General features: G+C 40.7%; 1 protein-coding gene across 3 annotated transcripts in view; it reads right to left on the reverse strand.

Annotated features, from left to right (window-relative positions):
* Positions 1–466: 466 nt before the first annotated feature.
* slc38a11 (solute carrier family 38 member 11) overlaps positions 467–26,948 on the reverse strand; it is an 83,325-nt gene continuing 56,843 nt past the window's right edge. For 2 of the 3 annotated variants that reach the window (XM_072579488.1, XM_072579490.1), the window contains 4 exons: positions 20,534–20,695; positions 13,454–13,566; positions 4,261–4,392; positions 467–1,430 (listed from right to left, as the gene is read on the reverse strand). In XM_072579488.1, the coding sequence (XP_072435589.1) occupies positions 1,140–1,430; positions 4,261–4,392; positions 13,454–13,566; positions 20,534–20,695 (698 nt within the window). In that variant the 3' untranslated portion in view covers positions 467–1,139. The remainder of the gene's footprint in view (positions 1,431–4,260; positions 4,393–13,453; positions 13,567–20,533; positions 20,696–26,948) is intronic. The other variant, XM_072579489.1, reaches the window with a different exon arrangement.

Consider the following 26,948-nt stretch of genomic DNA (forward strand, 5'->3'; position numbering starts at 1 on the left):
AAACTAAGCAACCAGTTGTTAGTCCTCTGCTAGATGTGAGGCTCTTTCTAGTCATTGCAGATGAATGTCTAAACAAAGTTTAGGTTTATATGTAATTTGGAAGCCTAATGTCTGAAACCTTCCCCCTTCCAAGGATTAGTCAGCTGTCTTCTTCATGATTCTCCAGTTGCAAAACATAATTAGGATGCTGGAAAACTCAGCAAATCTGGCAGCATCTCAGCAGTGTTAACATTCCAGATCAATTATCTTTCCTTGAGAAATAAAAAATGCTAGTGATAATAGTAAGTGTCAAGTTAGAACAGACACAATGAAATTGCAAAGAGGATCAAAGAGCAAAAGGGAATACTTGTGACAGGACAGAAGTAAATAAAAGCTATAAAAAGTTATTATTCCTCAATTCTGTCAATTTGTAAACATTGAGTGAAGTAATGAGGCAGAGTAATAGGAAGCAAGAGAATACTGATCATAATAAAATCATGATTTTACTGCTTCACAATAAAGAGTTTCACAAAAATTCATTGAATTATTCAACACGTGACATCAAAGATACACATTCTTATGATGCTTTTTTTACTGGTTAATGCTAACTTGTTAGAAAAGTGTATTACCAGCAAGGCAAAACTTTAAAACTTCAGGAGTTTGCAAGCAGGAATGGTTGATGGTCCTCTTCTTACTGCTGGGTCATTAAATTTCATTGAAACAATTCTCCTGCTGCCTGAGCTGAAATCGGGTAGTTCAATGCTAGTCAGGGATCAAATGTTGAGCCTTCTTTTTATGGATCACTCAATTAAGTAAGTCTACACAGTCACTGATGTAGCCAATTAATAGTGAAGTACATTAATTATTTTTTATTTATGGATGCATCAAAAGTTGTATCACTTGGTTGTTCAAACATTTACGGATTAGTCAGTGTTCTCTGAGTTCAATTTGCTTCACTTACAAAACGGGAAGCTAGTGTTTACTTGTTTTAAATATTGACAATAAATTAAAGTATTCAACAGTAAATAAATAGGTTGCAAACATTAGCATAAAGTAGAGGACATAATTTTACATTTACTTGAAAAATAACAGCACATTTGTTATAATGCAACAGAAATCAACAGATTATTCATCAACATCACTGTACAGATTCACGTATTTTATAATATGTTGGTGGTGAATGCAGGAGATTGACTGGCTGTCTCATTGACAAGGAATGTAATATTGTGTATAGTTGAATTTGAAGGCATGCAGTAAAACATTTCTTTTCCATGACTGCATTCTTTTGGAAACATGACAGCCATTACAAAACCTACAATCATCACCAATATACCAGTGATCAGGATTATACAAGACTGAACACTATCCCAATTATACCATGACTCCTCAGAGAGCTTTAGATAGCATGCTGTTGGAATGATGAAAACCAGTGGAGTAGCAGCTACCACACCCTGTGAAAACAAAATAATATTGAAGGACATTTACAAAGTTGTTTCATTGTTTTGTCAAAGTCCTTGAAACATGGAGTAAACATGTAATTTACACTTTTTTCTTATTTACATTCCTTTTTCATTATCATTCCCTTTTACTCAACAATTAATATTCTTGGAGATTTAAATTCACTTTGGGATGGCAGTACAAAATGGCCAATTGTGAATTGATAGCTTATTTTGCATTCCATCTGAATTTGTTTTCCATTGAAACCAATGAACTGCGAAACAGCAGCTCACTCACCATTCAGTGTTTTGTTCAAGATGAATTTCTACCCCCTTGCCCCCATGTGTCATCCTGTGGGATGGCACAAAAACCAGGAGATCCATGGGCAGGGTATCTATTTACATGTACAAACACACATTCTAAATTTGCAGATGATACTAAATTGGTGGGTGTGGAAGGAGATTCCATACTGGGAATGACCAACAAATTTTACAAGGACATTAACAAACTTGCAGAATTGACAAATTAAGTTCCATGCAGAAATGTTAGGTAGTACATTTTGCTGGAAGAATGGGAAGGTTACTTATTTCTTGAGAGATTCAAGTTTATTTTGGTTTGTGAATAAAAGATTCTTGGAATATTATCATTAAAAGTTGCACTGCAGGTTAGCAAGGAAAAATGCAAACTGAGCACAAGGTGTTATTTCTACTCTTTTAAACTGAACATAGAGTAAAGCTTTCCTGACACTGTCACCAGAACAGGGACAACACAGGGTTAGTTATAGCGTGAAGCTCCCCCTTTAATGTCCCCATCAAACAATACTCCACCCCAGGACAGGGACAGCATGAGGGCAGATACAGAGTAAAGCTACCTCTACTCTTCTAAACTGAAGTAAAACTTCCTTGATACTGTCCCCATCAAACACTTCCAGGACAGGGACAGCACAGTGTTAGATATAGAGTGAAGCTCCAGTTGCACTGTGTCCATTAGACATTTCCAGGTACAGGTAGAGCATAGGATTATATAGAGAGCAAAGCTTTGACTCTTTTAAACTGAATAAAGCTCCCTATACACTTTTAAACTGAACTTAAAGTTTCCATTACTCTTTTTAGGCAGAATATAAATATGTAGTTAAACATGCTAAGACACTATATTAAATAACAAATTAATGGTTTAACGGAAACTTTCTTAACTGAAACAGAAATTTCCTAAATTAAGACAACATCATCTGGGGTGATGATGCTCCCCAAACCATGCGGTGTCCACCAGTCCACAAAGATTTTACATCATGCCATGAGCACCACATGCTCCCTCTCCAAAGACACTCGAGCACAGATATAACCATGAAAGAGGGGCAGAAGTGTTATTTCTAAGATGATAAGCATTGGTTTCAGCCATCCTTGTAGTTAATTGGAGCAAATTACTGCTCACCCACTGGATATTGGTTAAGCAGTACATCATAGTCATTGGAGGGGTTAGAAAAGGTGGGGGTGAGGTGGAGTTGGTTGACACTTGTGTGAAATATAATAAGTTTTCTGATGCTGTTGCCAAGGGGCAGTATTTAGATGAGAAACAAGAAAGGATCAAAGGAGATGCTTGGGGGCTCAATTTAATTGTGTGGGAGAAGAGAAGTCATTGAAGGAGATTCTCTGGCTATGACTGAATAAATAAGAATGGAGTCTGATGCTGGCAGTCCCAGCCACATAGGTAACAAAGGAGAGGCACTTTTCGATGGTTGCGGGGAAGTTGAGAAACTGAGTTGGATTAAGTTTACCATGGTCACAATCACATAGAATGTCAGTTTGTGACTTAGGTGAGGGCTATTACATTACACTGGTAAAGCTGAATCCTGTTCAAAGGATTTAAACATACAGGAAAGATGGCTGAAAGATCTTGCAAGAAAGATGATTGTAAATGAAGTGGCTGAACTGAAGCTATTGATAGAAAATGCTACAATCTGCATAATCTTGGAGTTCCCTTCTACTAACTATTAAGAGATCTGGTGTCTGATATGGTGTGACAGTAGAGAGGCCAAAACTGTGTGAGAGGAGCCCATAAGTAAAGGATGGGTTGCTGGAAGTGGAATGAAAGGCCTGATTGGAATGGCAGTTAGAAACCATTGGCTAACTAGTCAGATTGAATGAGTGAATTTCTGGCTTGGAGAAGGAAAATGCTGGAAGAGATGTGAGCAAGGAAAGAAATGAACAAAACAAAAGCAATTGGAATTCTTAAACCTGAGTGCACAGGAAAGGAATTATGTGTGACGTTAGATTGTATGGACCAGTGGCACAGCTGCTTAGCATAAATGCTGAAAGAGAAAGGACAGCCAGTCCTTTTAACTGAGGAACCCTACTGAGAAGGAAAACTCCAGGTATGAGGCAGAAATGCACAGAAGTCCAGAAGAAGAACTAAAGTGGCAAACAAAGATATGTTCAGTTCACAAAAAGCAATAATTCAAAAAAAATATTTAGAATTGTATTCAGTTTAATAAAAATCTGAGTTCAGTAACAGCAACCATGAAACTGCTGGATCATCAGAAAAACCTAATTTAAACCTGCAATTCTTTCATACTCCCATTTATATCCAATTCCAGTCCTGGCTGAATCTGATTGACTCTTAATTGTTTTCTGACCTTGCCTAAGCAAATGACTGGGTTGTATCAAACTATTAAGCCTTATGCGAACAAAGTTATAGGAGGACCTTTAGCACATCAACTTAAACAATTCACAAACAATGTTTTCACATATATGTCAAATAAATCCCAATCTTGGTCATGACATCTATATCCAGAGAATGAATGGCAAAAAATAAAGCCCGTCTTATTATAAGAATAGTCTTACTCACATTTAATTCCAAAACTATTCCAAGACAATCATAGGCTAATGAAATGCCTGTAGCTGCAGCAACAATGCAGACGGTTACAAAGAAATGAAAAATTGTTGACAATGTTCCCCCGAAAAATAAGTTTCCAATAACCTGTAGATGAAAGAAAATCCTATGATCCCTTGCTAAACAAATGAAAGCATTTGTGTTCCCATTCTTGCAATAATATGTTTTTAAAATGCATTTTCAGGCAGAAAAACATCAAACTAATGATAAAAATGTTTAAAACTTATCTTCACCTGATTCTCCAGCAGCCAAAATATCTCACTTAATCTTAATTATTAATATTTCAGAATCCTCCAAAATATTTCAATGGTTAAAATGGTTTAAGTTCCACTGCAACTTATAATGAAGCTTTAGTGAAGTTTCAGCTATGCTAATCATTCTTAACTTATCATTTTCAATCATAAAATTTTATATTATACAAAGTTAAAAGCATTATATTTAAGTTCTTTGATTATAGATACACATTAACTGATGTATAGCACTATCCTGAATCTGCAGGTCAGAAGAATGACAAATATACAAAATAATTCAAATAATAAGGCTCTGAATATCTGTATCTCCATTATAAATGCACTGTCTGATTGTAAAATTGTAAAAGTTTGCTTTTAGTGAACTGTAGAAATTGTGTAATACTTTGGGTTAAATCCCAATCAGGCACAAAGTCTCTTGTGTTTAGCTATCAAAAATGAAGTGAAGGAAGAATTCAATTTCAGTTATTTTATAAGTCCTTTTTAAACAAATATTTTGAATCCCCAAACCTCAACTAAATGGTTAAACTGTGAAAGAACGGATCTGATGACGTGTGAAACCACTGCAACTACATTATTTACATGCAGTTGCTAAAACTTTGGATAGATGCTTTGTGTCCCCAAGGGAACTGCTGGTGAAAATTAGGAAGAATACAAATGAGAACCAAGGACTGTGTCCACAAAGACAACTAAAAAAGCAGCAGTAAACTGATCAGTTATTATAACAAACTGCCACATAAATTATCATATAAAATAGGAGAGAGGGATACATTTATTGCCAGTATAAGCATACTAGACCTTTGACAATTGTTTGTTGTTGTGATTGTGTATTTATTGTACAAAAGCAGCCAATTAGATAATTGTGAATCATTTATTAGCAGGAACTGAATATGGAGTGCAAACGTCTACAGAAAATGTAAATCAAGAGTGAGTTTAGAATTTCTGTTGTTACATCCCATGTAACATGCTGATGTTGTCTCGATCAATCTAAATGTTGTGCATTCATTCTCAAGTTTGGTGTGTTGTATAACGAACATTACATACATCGAAGCAAAGAATGAAAGCAATAAGACTACTTACTCATATTGCAATCAAATAATTTTCATTCTTTTCCTAAACATGGCACTGAACCATGTTAGTTTTTCTTAATAATTAATTTATGGAATGTGATCATTGATTGCAAGGCCAGTATTTATTGGCCATCAATATCTGTTCCAGAAGGTGCTGATAAGGTTGTTGAATTTTTAAGGTCCACATGATGTAGATACAAGCACAATCTTTTTAGGGAGGGAGTTCCAGGACTTTGAACCAATAACAGTGAAGGCACACTGATTAATTTTAAATCAAGAAGGTATATAGCTTGGACAGGAGCTTGCAGATAATAGTGTTCCCATGTCGCCTTGCTTTTCTCAGTAGGAGAGGTGTGGGGTTTATAAAGTGCTGTTGAAGAAGCTTTAGCGCTTTCTTGCAATGCATCTTGCAGATGCTATACACTGCTGTCATTGTACACACATTGGCACCAATGACATAGCCAGGAAAGGGACTGAGGATCTGAAAAGTGACTACAGAGAGCTGGGTTGGAAGCCGAAGAGCAGGACAAGTAGAATAATGTTCTCAGGTTTGCTGCTGGTGCCATGAGACAATGAGCTGAGGAACAGTCAGTGAGTCAGTGGCTGCACAGCTGGTACAGGAGAGAGGGCTTCAGATACTTAGACCATTGGGATGCCTTCTGGGGAAAGTGGGACCTGTACATGAAGAATGGGTTGCACCTGAACTAGAGGGGCACAAATGCCCTGGTGGGAGATTTGCTCAATTGGTTTGGGAGGGTTTAAACTAGTTTGGCAAGGGTGGGAACCAGAGTACACTTCTCGGTGTGTTGGTGGGGGGGGAGGTGGGGAGCTGTAGTTGTACATGAGGCAGTGATAGGATATAGTGAATCTAGCAAGAAGGGTTTTCATGTGATGGAACAAAGGGATCAGTTAAAGTGTGTCTGCTTTAACGTAAGGAGTGTCAGAAGTAAGAGTGACGAGCTTAGAGCATGGATCAGTACTTGGGACTATGATGTTGTAGCCACAACGGAGACGTGGGTTTCACAGGGGCAGGAATGGTTGTTATATATTCCAGGGTTTAGAATATTTAAAAAGAACAGGGAGGGGGGAACAAAAGGAGGGGGTATATCATTGCTAATCAGAGAGTGCATTTACCATAGCCATGGAGAGGGAAAGAGCAGTTACCATGGGAAGATATTTAACTGGGGAAAGGAAATTATGACATTATCAGACAGGAGTTGGGAAGTACAGATTGGGAGCAACTGTTCCACAGAAAGGGCACGACAGACATGTGGAGACTGTTAAAGGAGCAGTTGTTGCGAGTGATGCACAAATTTGTTCCTCTGAGACAGGCAAGAAGGGGTAAGATTAAGGAGCCTTGGATGATGAGAACAGAGGAGCTTCTCGTCAAAAGGAAGAAGGCAGCTCACATATGGTGGAGGAAGAAGGGATCTAGCACAGCTTTAGAAGATTACAGGCTTGCTAGGAAGGAGCTCAAAAATGGACTGAGGAGAGCCATGAGGGGGCACGAGAAAGGCTTGGCAAGAAGGATTAGGGAGAACCCAAGGGCATTTTATTCATACATGGGGAATAAGAGAATGATCAGGAAGAAGGTAGGGCCGATCAGGGATATGTTGGGAACTTGTGCATGGAGTCAGAGAAGATAGGGGAAGCCCTAAATGAGTTTTTTGCTTTGGTTTTCAATAAGGAAAGGGACCTTGTTGTGAATGAGAACTTTAAGGAGCAGGGAAACAGACTTGAACAGATCAAGATTGAGCAACTGGATATGCTGGATATTTTGGCAAACATTAGGATTAGTAAGTCCCCAGAGACAGACTCGACTTATCCAAGGTTGCTCCGGGAAGTGAGAAATGAGTATACTAAGTTGCTGGTGAAGATCTTTGCTTCCTCACTCTCGACATGCCGGAGGATTGGAAGGAGGTGAATGTTGTACCTCTTTTCAAGGGTGATAGGGAAATCCTTGACAATTACAGACCAGTCAGTCTTACATCTGTGGTCAGCAAGGTTTGGAAACAATTCTGAGGGATAGGATTCATGACTATTTGAAAAGCATAGCATGATTATAGGCAGTCAGCATGGCTTTGTGAGGGGCAGGTCATGCCTCGCTAATCTTATTGAGTTCTTTGAGGAGGTGACGAGACAGATGACCGAAGGTCGAGCAGTGTGTGTGGTGTGCATGGACTTCAGCAATGCGTTTGATATGGTTCCCACAGTAGACTCATTCATAAAGCCAGGAGGTAGGGGATACAGGGAGATTTGGCTCTCTGGATTCAGAATTGGTTGGCTGACAGAAGGCAGAGTGTGGTTGTAGATGCAAAGTATTCTGTCTGGAGGCCTGCGGTGAGTGGTGTCTCACAGGGCTCTGTTCTTGACCATCTGCTGTTTGTAGTTTTTATAAGTGACTTGGTTGAGGTATGCGTTAGTAACTTTGCCTATGACACAAGGTTGGAGGTGCCATCGATAGTATCAAGGGCTATTGCATGTTGCAACGTGACATTGACAGTATGCAAAGCTGAGTTGAGAAATGGCAGATGGAGTTCAACCTGGATAAATGCGAAGTGATGCATTTTTGGAAGATTTAACTTGAATGCTGAATATAGGATTAAAGACAGGATTCTTGGCAGTGTGGAGGAACTTGGTATTCAAGTGCATAGATTCCTCAAAGTTGCCACCCAAGTGGATAGGGTTGTTAAGAAAGCATATGGTGTTTTGCCTTTCATTAACAGGGGGATCAAGTTTAAAAGCCGCGAAGTTTTGCTGCAACTCTACAAAACCCTGGTGAGACCACACTTGGAATATTGTGTCCAGTTCTGGTTGCCCTATTATAAGAAAGATGCGGAGGCTTTGGGGATGGAGCAAAGGTTGTTTACCAGGATGCTGCCTGGACTGGACAGCTTGTCTTATGAAGAGAGGTTGACTGAGCTCGGCCCTTTCTCTCTGGAGAGAAGGAGGAAGTGAGGTGACCTGATCGAGGTGTACAAGGTAATGACAGGCATAGATAGAATCAATAGCCAGAGACTTTCCCTCAGAGTAGGACTGTCTGCCACAAGGCATCACAGTTTAAGGTGTTAGGAGGAAGATGAGAGGAGACATCAGAGGGAAGTTCTTTACGCAGAGAGCGTTGCCAGCAGTAGTGGTGGAAGCAGAGACATTTAAGCAACTGCTGGACTTGCTCACGGACAACAGTAAATTGAGGGGAGTGTATGTTAGGTTATTTTATTTTAGATTAGGATTACTGCTTGACACAACATCATGGGCCGTAGGGCCTGTTCTATGCTGTACTTTTCTACGTTCTATGTTCTACGTTATATGTTTTATGATCTATGGTAAGGGAGTGAATGTTTACGACAGTGTAAGGGGTGCCAATAATGTGGGCTGTTTTGTTTTTATTGATGTTTGATTTCTTCCAAGTTTTTGCAGCTGCACTCATCCAGACAAGTAGAAAGTATTTCATCAATTTCTGACTTGTGCCTTGAGGATGGTAGACAGATTTTGGAGAGTCAGGAGGTGGGTTTTCCTGCTCTTGCAGTATTTATACGGCTAATTTAGTTAAAGTTCTGGTCAATAAGGACCTCTTTGAAGTTGTTGGTGGAGGATTGAGCAATGGTTATACTGTTAAAGTTGAAAGAGGAATATTTGGATTCTCCCTTATTGGAAATTGTTGTTGGCTGGTACGAGTGTGAGCCAAATACTATTCATTTTTTTAGCCCAAGTTTGAATGATGTTGAGGACTTGTTACATGCAAGCACAGATGACATCAGTATCTGTAAAATTGCAATGGTTTTGTACACTGTGCAATCATCAGAAAACATCACAATTTCTGATTCTATGTTTATGAATGGGCTGGGGCTGTTTTCCCTGGAGCATCAGAGGCTGAGGGGTGACCTTATAGAGCTTTATAAAATCATGAGGGACATGGATAGGGTAAATAGACAAGGTAATTTTCTGGAGTGGGGGAGTCCAGAACTAGAGGGCATAGGTTCAGGGTGAGAGGGGAAAAATTTAAAAGGGTCCTCAGGGGCAACCTTTTCACACAGAGGGTGGTGCTTGTATGGAATGAGCTACCAGAGAAAATGGCAGAGGCTGGTATAATCACAATATTTAAAAGGCATCTGGATGGGTATATGATTAGGAAAAGTTTAGAAGGATATGGGCCAAGTGCTGACAAATAGGACTAGATTAGGTTAGGATATCTGAAGTGACAATATTTCAGTTGAATAAAGGGAAATATGGAACTATGAGGGAGCAACTGGCCAGAGTTCAATGGTTCAATACCTTAACAGGGAAGACCGTGGAGGAACAATGGTGGATATTTCTGTGTATAATGCAGAAGTTGCAGGATCAGTTCATTCCTAAAAGGAAGAAAGATCCCAGGAGGAGACATGGGCGGCCGTGGCTGACGAGGGAAGTAAAGAAACATATAAGGTTAAAAGAGAAAAAGTATAACTTAGCAAAGATAAGTGGGAAAACGGAGGACTGGGAAGCTTTTAAAGAACAACAGAGGATTAGTAAGAAGGAAATACGCAGAGAAAAAATGAGGTACGAAGGTAAACTGGCCAAGAATATAAAGGAGGATAGTAAAAGCTTTTTTAGGTATGTCCAAGGCATAAAAATGGTTAGGACAAAAATTGGGCCCTTGAAGACAAAAGCAGGGGAATATATTACTGGGAACGAAGAAATGGCAGAGGAATTAAATGGGTACTTCAGATCTGTGTTCACTGGGGAAGACACAAGCAATCTCCCTGAGGTAACAGTGGCTGAAGGACCTGAACTTAAGGGAATTTATATTTGCCAGGATTAGGTGTTGGAGAGACTGTTAGGTCTGAAGGTTGATAAGTCTCCGGGACCTGATGGCCTGCATCCCAGGGTACTGAAGGAGGTGGCTCGGGAAATCGTGGATGCGCTGGTGATTATTTTCCAGAGTTCAATAGAATCAGGGTAGGTTCCTGAGGATTGGAGGGCGGCTAATGTTGTGCCACTTTTTAAGAAGGGTGGGCGGGAGAAAGCAGGAAATTATAGACCAGTTAGTCTGACCTCAGTGGTGGGAAAGATGCTGGAGTCTATTATAAAGGATGAAATTACGGCACATCTGGATAATAGTAACAGGATAGGACAGAGTCAGCATGGATTTATGAAGGGGAAATCATGCTTGACTAATCTTGAATTTTTTGAGGATGTAACTCGGAAGATGGACGAGGGAGATCCAGTGGATGTAGTGTACCTGGACTTTCAGAAAGCTTTTGATAAAGTCCCACACAAGAGGTTAGTGAGTAAAATTAGGGCGCACGGGATTGGGGGCAAAGTACTAGATTGGATAGAGAATTGGTTGGCTAATAGGAAACAAAGGGTAGTGATTAACGGCTCCATTTCGGAATGGCAGGCAGTGACCAGTGGGGTACCGCAGGGATCCGTGCTGGGACCGCAGCTTTTTACAATATATGTAAATGATATAGAAGATGGTATCAGCAATAACATTAGCAAATTTGCTGATGACACAAAGCTGGGTGGTAGGGTGAAATGTGATGAAGATGTTAGGAGATTACAGGGTGACCTGGACAAGTTAGGTGAGTGGGCAGATGCATGGCAGATGCAGTTTAATGTGGATAAATGTCTGGTTATCCACTTTGGTGGCAAGAACAGGAAGGCAGATTACTACCTCAATGGTATCAAATTAGGTAAAGGGGCTGTTCAGAGAGATCTGGGTGTTCTTGTCCACCAGTCAATGAAGGCAAGCATGCAGGTACAGCAGGTCGTGAAGAAGGCTAATAGTATGTTGGCCTTCATAACAAGAGGGATTGAGTATAGAAGCAAAGAGGTTCTTCTGCAGCTGTACAGGGCCCTGGTGAGACCACACCTGGAGTACTGTGTACAGTTCTGGTCTCCAAATTTGAGGAAAGACATTCTGGCTATTGAGGGAGTGCAGCGTAGGTTCACGAGGTCAATTCCTGGAATGGCAGGATTGCCTTACACGGAAAGACTGAAGCGACTGGGCTTGTGTACCCTTGAGTTTAGAAGACTGAGAGGGGATCTGATTGAAACGTATAGGATTATGAAAGGACTGAACACTCTGGCAGGAGGAAACATATTTCCATTGATGGGGGAGTGCCGAACCAGAGGACACAACTTAAAAATACGGGGTAGACCATTTAGGACAGAGATGAGGAGAAACTACTTCACCCAGAGAGTGGTGGCTGTGTGGAATGCTCTGCCCCAGAGGGCAGTGGAGGCCCAGTCTCTGGATTCATTTAAGAAAGAATTGGATAGAGCTCTTAAAGATAGTGGAGTCAAGGGGTATGGAGATAAGGCTGGAACAGGATACTGATTAGGAATGATCAGCCATGATCATATTGAATGGCGGTGCAGGCTCGAAGGGCTGAATGGCCTACTCCTGCATCTATTGTCTATTGTCTATTGTCTATTGTCTATTGTCTATTGGTCAGCGTGGACAAGTTGGACTGAAGGGTCTGTTTCTCTGCTGTACATCTCTATGACTCTATGACTTAGAAGTTGGCCTCCAATAATCACAGCCAACTTAATTTGTGCTGAATGTGATTCCAAACAGTGCAAAGGTTTCCTCCAGATTGCTAATTAAAACTTTTTTGCGTCAGACTCTACTAATTGCAACTTGATATCAAGTACAGTCATTCTCATTTTCCTTTTTGAGTTTAGCTTTATTTGTCCAAATTTGACAAGGTTGTAATTCGATCTGGAACCATATGACCATGGTGTAACCCAAACAGAACATCAGTGAGCAGAGTTACGAAAGGGAAGCATTGATGTAGCATAGCGGTCACATCACTGGACTGGTAATCAGAGGCCTCGGCTCATGTTCTGAGGACATGGGTTGAAATCCCACCATGGCAGCTGGTGAAATTTGAATTCAATCAATCTGGAGAGACAAGCTTCTCTCATGGCAACCTGGTAATATTTATTTATTGTTGTAAAGATTCACCTGGTTGTACGTGTATAGAATGTGCTGCCAGAGGAAGTGGTGGAGGCTGGTACAATTGCAACATTTAAGAGGCATTTGGATGGGTATATGAATAGGAAGGGTTTGAATGGATATGGGCTGGGTGCTGGCAGGTGGGACTAGATTGGGTTGGGATATCTGGTCGGCATGGACAGGTTGGACTGAAGGGTCTGTTTCCATGCTGTACTTCTCGATGACTCTATGTCCTTTAGGGAAGAAAAGCTGCCATCCTCAGTTGGTCAGGCCTACATGTGACTTCAGCCCCACCGTAATGTGGCTAACTCTTAATTACCTCTGAAATGGCAATGTCAATCAGTTCAATCTTAATTTTAAAATATAAGCAGCCAATGTACATCATCAAGCACAGCAGTGAGCAGCGAATGGAACATTCAAATTAAGAATAGTCAAGTCAAAAGATAAAAACCATACTTGAAGGTTTTGATATTATATGAACAAATGGAGTCAGGTGATGTTGTGGTGATGAAAGTATATGGTCTGTAATTCAAGCAGTTTATGTTAATTGAATTCTAGAGTTTTAGTGTTGCAAAATTATGGATTCGCTATAAATATACAAAATGTCATTAACAAAACTAGATGTTTTGAAGACAGCAGAATGACAATTATGTGCAGTTCTACATTGAGTAAAAGTATAATTATATTTTGTATTGCAAAGGCTCGTACCTATTTTCTACCCTATGACTATAAATCAAAATCTGCTCCTCATTATTATGAGGTAATAGAAAACTAGCACTGCATATTACAAAGTTAATCTGGAAATGTCTATCTATAGAAGGTGCACAGTAAAATTAGAAACATGCCCAATTAACTTGTATAATTATATTTACTGAAAGATAACTTACCTCACGTGTAACAAAGCATTCAATTGGAAATGTCAAAATAATGGTTATTGCATACAGAAACCTTCCAGCAGTAACCCAATCATCATTTCTGCAATAATTTTCAAATAGGTCTCCTAGTAAAAAGACATTGAAAAAATTCAGAGTTAATTTAAATTTCCATTAAACATTTCAAAACATTAACAGCATCAAAATATTCCCCTTATGATATGAATGCTTTCACTGTGAAGTTATTAATTTCGAAAATTAATTTGTTTCAATGAAAAGAAATAAGTTATCTGAGGTGGAAAGGCAATGGTAACTGTTCAAACAGCACATGTAAACAGCTACAATTGATGTATGTCTCTAATAATGGGTGACTTTAACTTACATATATATTGGGAAAACCAAATCAGTAACAATACTGCGAAACATAGAAAGCATCGAGAATAGCCCCAGGAGTTGCCTTTCAGACCTTTGAGCCTATTCCACCATTCAATATGTTCGTATCTGATTATGCAACTAAGTAGGCTGCTTAAGTAAAAACCGAAAGAACTGCAGATGCTGTAAATCAGACAGAAAAACACAAATCGCTGGAAAAGCTCAGCAGGACTGGCAGCATCTGTGGAGAGAAATCAGAGTTAACATTTCAGGTCGAGTGACCTTTTCTCAGTTCTGAACTGAAGAAGGATTACTCAACCAGAAACTTGAACTCTGATTTCTCTCCACATATGCTGGGAGACCTGCTGAGCTTTTCCAGCATTCTATTTTTGTCTCAGTTGGCTGCTTTCTGTCCATATGTTTGATTCCCTTTATCCCAAGAACTATATCTAACTTCTTCTTGAAAACATCCCATTTTTCAGCCTCAACTGACTTCAGTGGTAGAGAATTACACTGTGGTGGAGTCACCACACTCTGGGTGAAAAGCAATTCTCCTCATCTCAGTCCAAAATAGCCTAGCCACTGTCCTTGCACTGCATCCTATGGATTGGAAGATAGTTAATGTAACCCCACTACTTCAACAAAGAGGTAGAAAGAAAACAGGGAATTATAAACCAGTTTGTGTGATGAAGAAGAAGCCAGAGTCCACTTTGAAAACAATAACCGGATCAGACAGAGGCAGCATGGATTTACAAAAGGGAAATCAAGCTTGACAAATCCAATGGAATTCTTCAAAGATTTAACCAGTAGAGTTGTCAGGGGAGCCAATAGATATGGTTTATTTTAACTTGCAAAAGGCTTTCAACAAAGGTCTGTTTAAGAGATTAAAGTTTAAAATGAGATGAATAGAAAGCTGGTTGACAGACAGGAAATGAAGAGTCAGAATAAACAGATCTTTTTTCCAAGTGGTAGGCAATCACCTTTGAGGTACAGCAGGGGTTAGTACTGGGATCCCAGCTATTCACAATATATATTAATGCTTTTGATGAGGAAACTACATGTCATATCTCTGTGCTCGCAGATAAACACAAAGCTGGTTGGCAGGATACCGTGAACCTCTAGTGTGATTGGGACAAGTTAAGTAAGTTGTCAAATACATTGCTGATGCAATATGATGTGGATAATGTGAGGTTGTCCACTTTAATAGCAAAAATAGGCAGGCAGATTATTATCAAAATGGCAGTAGATTGGAAAAGCAGAAGGTGCAAAGACACCTAGGTATCCTCATGCAAAAGTCACTGAAAGTAAGCATGCAGGTACAACAGGCAATAAAGAAGGCAAATGGTATGTTGGCCTTCATAGCGAGAATATTCAAGTAAAAAAGCAGGCGTGTCTTGTTACAAATGTACAGAGCATTGGTGAGACCACACCTGGAGTACTGTGTGCAGTTTTGGTCTCCTTATCTGAGTAAGGATGTTCTGGCTAATGTGGGAGTACAAAGAAGGCTTACCAGATTGATTAAGAGGACTGACATATGAGAAGAGGTTGAATTAGTTAGGATTATATGTTCTGGAATTCAGAAGAATGAGGGGATCTCACAGACACCTAAAATATTCTCGCCAGATGAAACAGGATAGATGCAGAAAGGATGTTCCCAATGGTGGTGGAGTCCAGAACTAGGGGCCATAGTCTAAACATAGGGGTAAATCAATTAGGACTGCAATGAGGAAGATTCTTTTAGCAGTTAAGAATATTAATTTTCCACAGAAAGCAGTCATGGCCAAAGCATTGTATGATTTCAAGAAGGACGTGGATATCATTTAGGGTAAAGTGATCAAACTAAATGAGGGAATTGCAGGAAAAGACAACTGAATTGGATGTTTAGTCTTGCTCGTAATGAATGGTAGATCAGGCTTGAAGAGCTGAATTGCTTATACTGGCCCCTATTATCTATCTATGATTTTTAAGTAAGATTATGCAACACTTTACATTTTTTTAAAAAATTCCAGATCGAGTCACTCACTTCTCGGATGACTTACAGATCCTACTATGTTATAAAATTTTATTGTTTTGGAATAGAGAAACATTTTGCCAAAACTGCGAAAAGTATCAATGCATCACGGAGCCAGCTCTAACCTGCCAACTTCTGGATTCAACTCAAGCATTTCAGGCTGAATGTATGCGGAGGTGGATTGGCAATTAACATATATTAGAGTCATAGAGATGTACAGCATGGAAACAAACCCTTCAGTCCAACCCATCCATGCCAACCAGATATCCCAACCCAATCTAGTCCCACCTGCCAGCACCCAGCCCATATCCCTCCAAACCCTTCCTATTCATATACCTATCCAAATGCCTCTTAAATGTTGCAATTGTACCAGCCTCCACCACATCCTCTGGCAGCTCATTCCATACACGTAGCACCTTCTGCATGAAAAAGTTACCCCTTAGGTCTCTTTTATATTTTTCCCCTCTCACCCTAAACCTATGCCCTCTAGTTCTGGACTCCCCGACCCCAGGGGAAAAGACTTTGTCTATTTATCCTATCCATACCCCTCATAATTTTGTAAACGTCTATAAGGTCACCCCTCAGCCTCCGACGCTCCAGGGAAAACAGCCCCAGCCTGTTCAGCCTCTCCCTATTGCTCAGATCCTCCAACCCTGGCAACATCCTTATAAATCTTTTCTGAACCCTTTCAAGTTTCACAACATCTTTCCGATAGGCAGGAGACCAGAATTGCATGCAATATTCCAACAGTGGCCTAACCAATGTCCTGTACAGCCACAACATGATCTCCAACTCCTGTACTCAATACTTTGACCAATAAAGGAAAGCATACCAAATGCCTTCTTCACTATCCTATCTACTTGCGACTCTACTTTCAAGGAGCTATGAACCTGCACTCCAAGGTCTCTTTGTTCAGCAACACTCCCTAGGACCTTACCATTAAATATATAAGCCCTGCTAAGATTTGCTTTTCCAAAATGCAGCACCTCGCATTTATCTGAATTAAACTCCATCTGCCACTTCTCAGCCCATTGGCCCATCTGGTCCAGATCCTGTTGTAATCTGAGGTCACCCTCTTCGCTGTCCACTACACCTCCAATTTTGGTGTCGTCTGCAAACTTACTAACTGTACCTCTTATGCTCGCATCCAAATCATTTTTGTTAATGACAAAAAGTAGAGGGCCCAGCACTGATCCTTGTGGCACTCCACTGGTCACAGGCCTCCAGTCTGAAAAACAACCCTCCACTACCACTCTCTGTCTTCTACCTTTGAGCCAGTTCTGTATCCAAATGGCTAGTTCTCCCTGTATTCCATGAGATCTAACCTTGCTAATCAGTCTCTTATGGGGAACCAGTAATATCAATACCTCTATAAAGAACCACCTGGGGAGAAATCTCAAATTGTGTTAGTTCTTCTAAATGAGAAAGATTACAGGCAGTCAACTCATCCTTCACTGCATGGGGAAAAGACATATAGGTCTGTAATCATGCTCCACAGCCATGTGAGGATGCACATAAGATGCTTTTAAACACACAAGAAATGGCCACTTTTTTAAGTTGTAGAGGAAATAACAATGAGGATGATGAGCTCATACTTTTCACTTCATCACAGATTTATGAGAATCATGGGCTTCATTAAATTTGACAGTGGGGATAAAAAATGACTACACAATATTGACTAAGAGGACTAAATCAACCTCCGTACTCATAGCTGCTTTCTTATCTGTTCTTTGGAAAGGTTTTGTTCATAAAGGTTACTTTCTACACTTTGAATTTTTGCTGTATGCTTTGGAAATTATTTTCTGCACTACCATACCAGAAAGTGTGCTCCTTATCCCACCTTAGATCAGATCTCAGATGAAGTCTCAGATGTCCAGCAATAGACATGAAAATTGACCTCTGGATCTGCAGAACAGGGGGCAGCATAACAAGATGCAGCATGGAAGGGAACAACAGAGGATTCTCAGGAAGCAATACTCATAACACAATGCCTACAGGCATTGAGTTTCCTTTGCATATCTGAACAAAAGTGTCTCAGGAGGTTCAAACTATCATGTCAGATGGTGATAGGCATATGCAGTCTCTGAGAAGATGACTTCCAGCTTGCTGGATTTGTTGGGGTTTATAAATTTTAAAGTCCTGTTCAATTGTCAACCTCCTCTTTCAATACCTTCTATAGCCTTTCCCTTTAATCTTGTAAGGTTTTTCTCAAAGGCATTAAGAATTAAGTTTTGAGGGTCCATCATCTGTCATCAATAGTTCTGTCATGCTTTCGTATGAATGTAAAAGTTGACATTTCATTTGGATAAAATGAGATGCAGCAAAACACAAGAACCTATTTGCACCAAAAAATGTAAAGTTTTGTTAGCGTATTGCATACAAGGCTGTAAGTGAAGTAACACTTCCTTCAGATGACTGTGAAATTGATGGTTTTTTTAGATTAGATTCCCTACTGTATGGAAACAGACCATTGGGCCCAACAAGTCCACACCAACCCTCTGAAGAATAACCCATCCAGACCCATTCCCCTACCCTATATTTACACCGACTAATACACCTAGCACTACGGGAAATTTAGCCTGGCCAATTCACCCGACCAGCACATCTTTGGATTGTGGGAGGAAACCAGAGCACTCGGAGGAAACCCACACAGACATGGGGAGAATGTGCAAACCCCACACAGACGGTCTCCCAAGGTGGGAATCAAACGTAGGTCCCTGGCACTGTGAGGCAGCAGTGCTAACCACTGAGCCATTGTGCTGCCCTTTTCCCTTTTCATGAATGTGAGGAGACAATCACTATCAATGACAGACATTTTTATTATAGAATACATCTTTCCAGCTGCTGTGATTCCCCTTTTCTGACTGATGTTCAGTATGAGATCACAATCTGGCCATCTCTCTCCACTGATCCCGCATGATTCTTTATGACCCTTTATATGTATTCTTTCCCATATTAACCTCCTGGCAGATCACCTCAATGCTGGTATCAGCAACATGTCCTGCAGCTGATCTTTTGGAACTTGCATCAAAAAGATCTTCCTGATTACTTGCAAAAGTGTCTTTTGAGGATGGTTACCTTTATTAGCTACTGCAGATGCATGAAGGTTGCAACAGCTCATTATTTCCCAATGAGTGAGCACTTAAAGAGAGGGATTTGCAATGCTCATTTAACTCAAAGACAACTACTGGAACCCTTAAACAATTTAATTCACCAACTTGTGAAAGTTATTATCTATCTTCTCATAACTTTTTATGATTGTAGGTTCGTGTCCTACCTGGCTTGAGGGCAATGTCCCTCCTTAACTGTGGCCCATGTTGATGCTCCCCTATGCGGTGATGTAAGGATGACTTCTGTTTGTGGGCAGCACGGTGGCACAGTGGTTAGCACTGTTGCCTCACAGCGCCAGAGACCCGGATTCAATTCCCACCTCAGGCGACTGACTGTGGGGAGTTTGCACATTCTCCCCGTGTCTGCGTGGGTTTCCTCCGGGTGCTCTGGTTTCCTCCCACAGTCCAAAAAATGTGCAGGTTAGGTGAATTGGCCATGCTAAATTGCCCGTAGTGTTAGGTGAATGGGGTAAATGTAGGGGAATGGGTGTGGATGGATTGCGCTTTGGCGCGTCAGTGTGGACTTGTTGGGCCGAAGGGCCTGTTTCCACACTGTAAGTAAACTAATCTAATCTAACTTTTCATAATTTTGGCAATCTCCAGAGATCACCCTTCTCTGTCCCATGCTTGAACTCATCTCTTTCTTGTTATGTGAATGATGTGCACCCCTAATATTCTTCCTACAATGAAATGCTTAGAGCTACATACATTCACTTAATAGTGCCAGAACATATCATCTTGTGCAATGTCAACATCACCACTACTTCTGTATTCTACATTCCTGCAAAAAATGTATATGACTTGCCATTTTTTTCCTCAACTTCATGCTCAAAAGTAGGCAATGTCGAGAAAAATTCAACCATATGGATTAATTGTGACATTACCAAAGAAGTAGTTTGAAGAAAGTTCATCTGAGTACAGAACAACCTTGATTATCTGAACATCAATTATCTGAATTTCACATTATCTGAACAAGATCTCAAGGTCCTGTAAAAACGTTATACGAACAATCAGTTATCCAAATAAAATACTCCCTGCAGGCCTCGTTTGGATAATCAAGGATGTTCTGTACTTTAATTGTGCCTTGATAAGAAGTGTTGGTTGCACAGAGTTCAAAAATATGATCCAAAATAAGTAATGAAGGTCCAAGAATAGTTGCCAAAGTTTAAAAGAACATTCTTCCTATTTCTTTAATGCCTTTAGAACAGCCATTTGACTCATTCCTTTCATTTATTCTGTTTTCTTCAAATTGTCAGTCTGTTAGTTCTAACTTTCTCCATTTAAGTATATATCGATAATTGAAATCAATGTTGATTTAGGGTGCAGGAACACTGAAACTATTAACAGTCAACCAAACTCATAAATGAAACAAAATCAATATCATTCTCAACATTTCTATCAGTAATTTCTGCAGAGGTTCCCCCAATCTCCTTCAGCAACTGTGAAATATGGTAGAAACCCAAGGAAAATGAAATAAATGACCTTTGACATTCTTAATCCAAGGATTTTACTATTCGTCTGTGAACTTTTGGAAGTAGATCAGGAAACCCTGACAGAAATCCTACCTCTGGAATTTTTATTTAAGCTAAATTGCTTCCTTACCTTGTGTATAACCTGTGAACGTAACATATCCACACACAGCAAATGTCATACTAATGATCAGGGCAAATAACACTGACACATGAGTGATACGAGACCAGTTGTTTATCGTAGGCTGTTCTAACGATCCATAAATTAGAAAACTGTTGTGATGACAAACAAAAGCTGTAAGCACAGAATAAAATGTTAATAAATATTATGCTATTTCTTATTATGATCAAACAAACAAACATTTTTGTGCTCTTGTAAAAGCTATTAACTTTTCTTCTTTTTCCAGACAGGAATTTACTAGAAGAATTTTACTTTATAGAGAACAATGCAGAAAAAAAAACAAGCTTCACTGCTTTTGGCGAGATCTTTGTGAATTGGCCATGAATAGGTTCAAACTAACTAAGGATTTTTTTCTTTGCTTAAGCTTAAAATTTCTATTAATTATCTTCTATCAATTTGACTATTGATTTGGTGGAAGAAACCTTCAATCACACTTAATATGAAGAAATTAGATATAACATGAAAACAATATGATACTTTTTTACTGAGAACAAATTGCTACCACCAAGCATACAGCAATCTAGGAAATTAGAATATTGAATTCACAGAAGCATTGCAATTGAAAATATTTGTTGCATGATAATGATTGTCAAGAACTTAACAAAATATATAAATTGGTCTGTTTGAATCATTAAGATTGCACGTACAGTCCGTTCTGCTATAACATGTGTTTCTTCGGCTTTAATGTGATTGAAGCATTTAGACCGTTGCTTGTAGAACACAAACTTTCCTTATCTGTATTGGCTATAACATGATTCAGGCCCCATTAACTTAAATAGAGTGGCTATTGTGTGATTTCTCATAATGCAAGGTTGCACGAGAACTGAATTATCGCATTCTATCAGAACTGAATTATCGCATTCTATCAGAACTGAATTATCGCATTCTATCAGAACTATAGTTCCAATAAATCAAATACAATTTTGCACTGATAGAGAAATTTCCATTCTTATTTGATATCTTGTGGGATATCAACAAGAAACACATTTCTTAAATACAGCATAGAAATTTCTCCAGAACATCCCAACTAAAAATACTCAGATGGTGAACATGTGGTTATGCTACTACACTCCCAACCCAAATCTTATGGGATATAATTTCCCTTTTCTTTTGGCTTTTTTGCAGCAAGATGCATGACAGCTAGGCTGCCATAGTTCATGTGGATTTTTCTCTCGCAATCCTTTGCTTTCCATCTCAACAATCATGCATCCAGCATCTTTGGTGTCCATCTTGTGGATTTGTGCAGCAGGAGATTTGGAAGCACTCACTGCTGCTGCAATACTTAAACCCCAAGCACACACCTTAAAACAAGCAAGACAGTAAATGCCCCTCACATTGCAGTGCTCCAGCATTATCCAAAGAAACCTAGAACAAAGGAGCAGGAGTAGGCCATTCAAACCTTCATGGCTGATCCTGCATCTTAGTACTTTCTTCCTGCTTTCTTGACATATCCTTTGATTCCTTTCGTCCTAAAAACTATTATGAAATCTTTCTTGAAAATCTTAAATATTTTGGCCTCAAGAATTTCTAGTGGCCAATAATTCCACAGGCTCACCACTCTCAGGTGAAGACATTCCTCTTCATCTGTCTTAAAAGGCCTGTCCCTTATCCTGAGACTATGACCCCTAGTTCTGGAGTTCCTGGTCATTGAGAACATCCTTTCTGCATCTGTGCTGTCTGGTTCTCTTAGAATTTTATTGGTTTCTATGAGATCTCCCTCATTTTTCTAACTCTAGTGAAAATAATCTTAACTAATCCAATCCCTCCCCAAACGTCAGTCTTGTCATTCCAGAAAACAGTCTGGTAAACCTTCTTTGCATTCTCTCAATAACCAGAATATCTTTCTACAGATAAGAGACCAAAACTGCACACAATACACCAGGTGTGTTTTTTTCCAGCTGCAACAAGATATTCTTGCTCCAGAATTTGAATCCTCTCACTATGAAGGCCAACATACCATTTGCCTTTTTCACCACCTGCTGCACCTGTAGGCTTACTTTTAGGGACTGATGCATGAGGACACCCGGGTCTCATTGCACCTCCCCCTTTTGCAATGTATTTCCATTTAGACACCAATCGGCCTGCCTGTTCTTGCTACCAAAGTGAATTGCATAGGTACTTTGCATCAGTATTCACAGTGGAAGACACCAGCAGCTTATCAAATGAATCAGAGACAGAGGTGATGATAGTGGCCATTACTAAGGGGAAGGTGCTAGGGAAGCTGAAAGGCCTGAAGGTAGATAAGTCATCCAGACCAGATGGACTACACTGCAGAGTTCTGAAGCCATGATTTGGAGGAGCCGGTGTCGGACTGGGGTGGACAAAGTTAAAAATCACACAATACCAGGTTATAGTCCAACAGGTTTATTTGGAAGCCCTAACTTTTGAAGTGCTGCTTCTTCAGGTAGTTGTGAAGTAGGACCATAAGACACAGAATTTATAGCAAAAGATTACATTGATGCAATGATATATTGAACAAACCTAGATTGTTAAGTCTTACATCTTTTACAATGGATTTGCTGGTTTGGTTCATTAATATGTAAATCCCAGAACTACTTTTAAGTCACATTCTCAAGATAATTTAAGGTTTTATATCAAAAGGTAACATCTCAGCTCAGACAATGCCTTAAAGGTGTGAGTCAGATCAATCTTGAGTCAGTACAGCAGGTCAGGTAGCATACGAGGAGCAGGAAAATCAATGTTTCGGGCATAAGCCCTTCGTCAGGAAAAAATCCTCCCGCATCCTCCAGACAAAAAGGGTAGCCCTGGGCACCCACATGGGCCCCAGCTATTCCTGTCTCTTTGTCAGCTACGTAGAACAATCTATCTTCCGGAGTTACACCGGCGACAGTCTCCGCCATTTCCTCTGTTACATTGATGACTGTATCAGCGCCACCTCGTGCTCCCACGAGGAGGTTGAACAGTTCATTAACTTCACCAACGCATTCCATCCTGACTTTAAATGCACCTGGACCATCTCTGACACCTCTCTCCCCTTCCTGGACCCCTCCATCTCCACCAAACAGTGACCGACTCAACACTGATGTTTTCTACAAACCCACCGACTCCCGCAGCTACCTGGATTACACCTCATCCCACCTGCCTCCTGTAAAAATGCAATTCCCTATTCCCAATTCCTTTGCCTCATTGCTTCTGCTCCCAGGAGGACCATTTCCACCACAGAACACACCAGATGGCCTCCTCCTTTGAAGACCGCAATTTCCTCTCCCACATGGTTGAAAATGCCCTCAAACGCATCTCATCCACGTTCCGCACCTTCACCCTCAAAACCCACCCCTCCAACTGCAACAAGGACAGAACCCCCCCGGTCCTCACCTTCCAACCCACCAACCTCCGTATAAATCGCATCATCCACCAACATTTCCACCACCTACAAACACACCCCACCATCAGGGATATATTTCCCTCCCCAGCTCTATCTGCTTTCCGTAAAGACCATTCCCTCTGCGACTACCTCATCAGGTCCGCGCCCCTAACAACCCACCCTCCCCTCCTACCACCTTCCCCTTCCACCGCAGGAATTGCAAAACTTGCACCCACACCTCCTCCCTCACCTCTATCTAAGGCCCCAAAGGAGCCTTCCACATCCATCAAAGTTTCACCTGCACTTCCACACATCATTTATTGCATCCATTACTCCCAATGCAGTCTCCGTTACATTGGGGAGACTGGACGCCTTCTTGCAGAGCACTTTAGAGAACATCTCCGGGACACCCGCACCAATCAACCCAACCACCCCGTGGCTGAACATTTTAACTCCCCTTCCCACTCTGCCGAGGACATGCAAGTCCTGGACCTCCTCCATCACCACTCCCTTACCACCCGATGCCTGGAGGAAGAACGTCTCATCTACTGCCTCTGGACCCTTCAACTCCATGGCATCAATGTGGACTTCACCAGTTTCTTCATTTCCCCCACCTTATCCCAGTTCTAACTTTCCAGCTCAGCACCGTCCTCATGTCCTGTCCCACCTGTCAATCTTCCTTTTCATCTATTCACTCCAACCTTCCCTCTGACCTATCACCTTTGCCCCCACCTCCATCCACTCTCAGCACTCTCAGCTACCTTCTCCCCAGCACCCCCCCTCCCCACCCATGTATCTCCATCCCCAAGGCTTCTAGCCTTATTCTTGATTTTCCTGCTCCTGGGGATATTGCCTGACCTGCTGTGCTTTTCCAGCACCACTCTAATCATGATTATAAACTAGTGTTGTGTGAATTATGAAGAGATAGCTGAACAAAGAACAAAGAAAATTTACAGCCCAGGAGCAGGCCCTTCAGCCCTCCAAGCCTGAGCCAATCCAAATCCACGGTCTAAACTTATCGTCCAGTTCCTAAGCATCTGTATCCCTCTGCTCCCCACCTACTCACGCATCTGTCCAGAGACATCTTAAATGAATCTACCGTGCCTGCCTCTACTACCTCTGCTGGCAACACATTCCAGGCACCTACCACCCTCTGTGTAAAGTACTGCCATGTATAACCCCCTTCAATGTTTCACCTCTCCCCCTGATCTCGTGACCTCTCATTATTGAATCCCTCACCCTGGGAAAAAGCTTATCTGTATCTACTCTGTCTATACCCTTCATGATTTTGTAGACCTCAATCAGGTCCCCCCTCAATCTCCTTTTTTTTCTAATGAAAACAATTCTAACCTACTCAACCTCTCTTCATAGCTAGCACCTTCCATACCAGGCAATATCCTCGCAAACCTTCTCTCCACCCTCTCCAAAGTGTCCACGTCCTTTTGGTAATGTGACGACCAGACCTGAACACAGTATTCTAAATGAGGACGAACCAAAGTCTTGTACAATTTTAACATGACCTGCCAGTTCTTATACTCAATACCCCATCTGATGAAGGCAAGCATACCATATGCCTTCTTAACCACTCTATCCACCTGTGCAGCCACCTTCAGGGTACAATGGACCTGAACTCCCAGATATCTCTGCTCATCAACTTTTCCCAAGGCTCTTCCATTAATAGTATAGTTTTCTCTAGAATTAGACCTTCCAAAATGCATCATCTCACATTTTCCTGGATTGAATTCCATCTGTCACTTCTCTGCCCAACTCTCCAGTCTATCTATATTCTCCTGTATTCTTTGACAGTCCCCTATGCTTTCTGCTACTCCACCAATTTTCATGTCATCTGCAAACTTACAGATCAGACCAACAATGCCCTCTTCCAGATCATTTATGTATATTACAAAGAACAGTGGCCCCAGCACTGATCTCTGTGGAACACCACTGGTCACCTTTCTCCATTTCAAGAAACCCCCTTCAACTATTACTCTTTGTCTCCGGTTGCTCAACCAGTTCTTTATCCACCTACCTGGAACATCCTGCACATCATGTGACTTCACTTTCTCCATTAGTTTACCATGTGGAACCTTATCAAACGCCTGACTAAAATCCATGTATATAACATCTGCAGCCCTTCCTTCACCTATCAACTTGGTCACTTCCTCAAAGAACTCTATTAAGTTGGTAAGGCACGATCTACCCTGCACAAAACGATGTTTCCTATCACTGATAAGCCCATTCTTTTCCAAAAAGATTTTATTCCTCAGTACCTTCTCCAGCAATTTTCCCACCACTGACATCAGGTTCACTGGTCTGTAGTTACCTAGAATATCCCTACTACCCTTCTTGTACAGGGGGACAACATGGGCAACCCTCCAGTCCTCTGGCACCTCACCTGTCTTTAAGGATGCTCCAAAGATATCTGTCAGGGCCCCAACTATTTCCTCTCTCAACTCCCTCAGCAACACTGATGCAAAGTAATCAATGAAAATCTCATCCATTTTCTCAGGTTTGACACACAATCTTTCTTCCTTACCCTTTAGTGGACCACCCTTTCTCTGGTTACACTTTTGCTTCTTATATAAGAATAAAAGGCCTTGGGATTCTCCTTAATTCTGCTCACTAAAGTTATTTCATGACCCCTTTTCACCCACTTGATTCCTCCTTTAAGACTGGTCCTATTTTTCCAATATTCCTCCAAGGCCCGTTCTGTTCTTAGCTGCTTGGACTTTATGTACGCTTCCCTTTTCCTCTTGGCTAGATGCACGATTTCTCCTGTCATCCATGTTCATGAATCATGCCTTTCCTATCCCCTGTTATCAAAGGGACATGCCTATCCTGCACTATCTTCAACCCATCTTTGAAAACCTCCCACATATCAAATGTGAACCAATACACATTTCCAAGCTCCTGCCTAATTTTGATATAATTGGCCTTGGCCCAGTTTAGTATTTGTCCCTTGGCACCACTCTCATCTTTGTCTATGAATATTCTAAAACTTACAGAATTGTGGTCACTATTCCCAAATAAATCTCCCACTGC

Source organism: Chiloscyllium punctatum, chromosome 10 (assembly GCF_047496795.1).
Source record: "Chiloscyllium punctatum isolate Juve2018m chromosome 10, sChiPun1.3, whole genome shotgun sequence".
Taxonomy (NCBI): domain Eukaryota; kingdom Metazoa; phylum Chordata; class Chondrichthyes; order Orectolobiformes; family Hemiscylliidae; genus Chiloscyllium; species Chiloscyllium punctatum.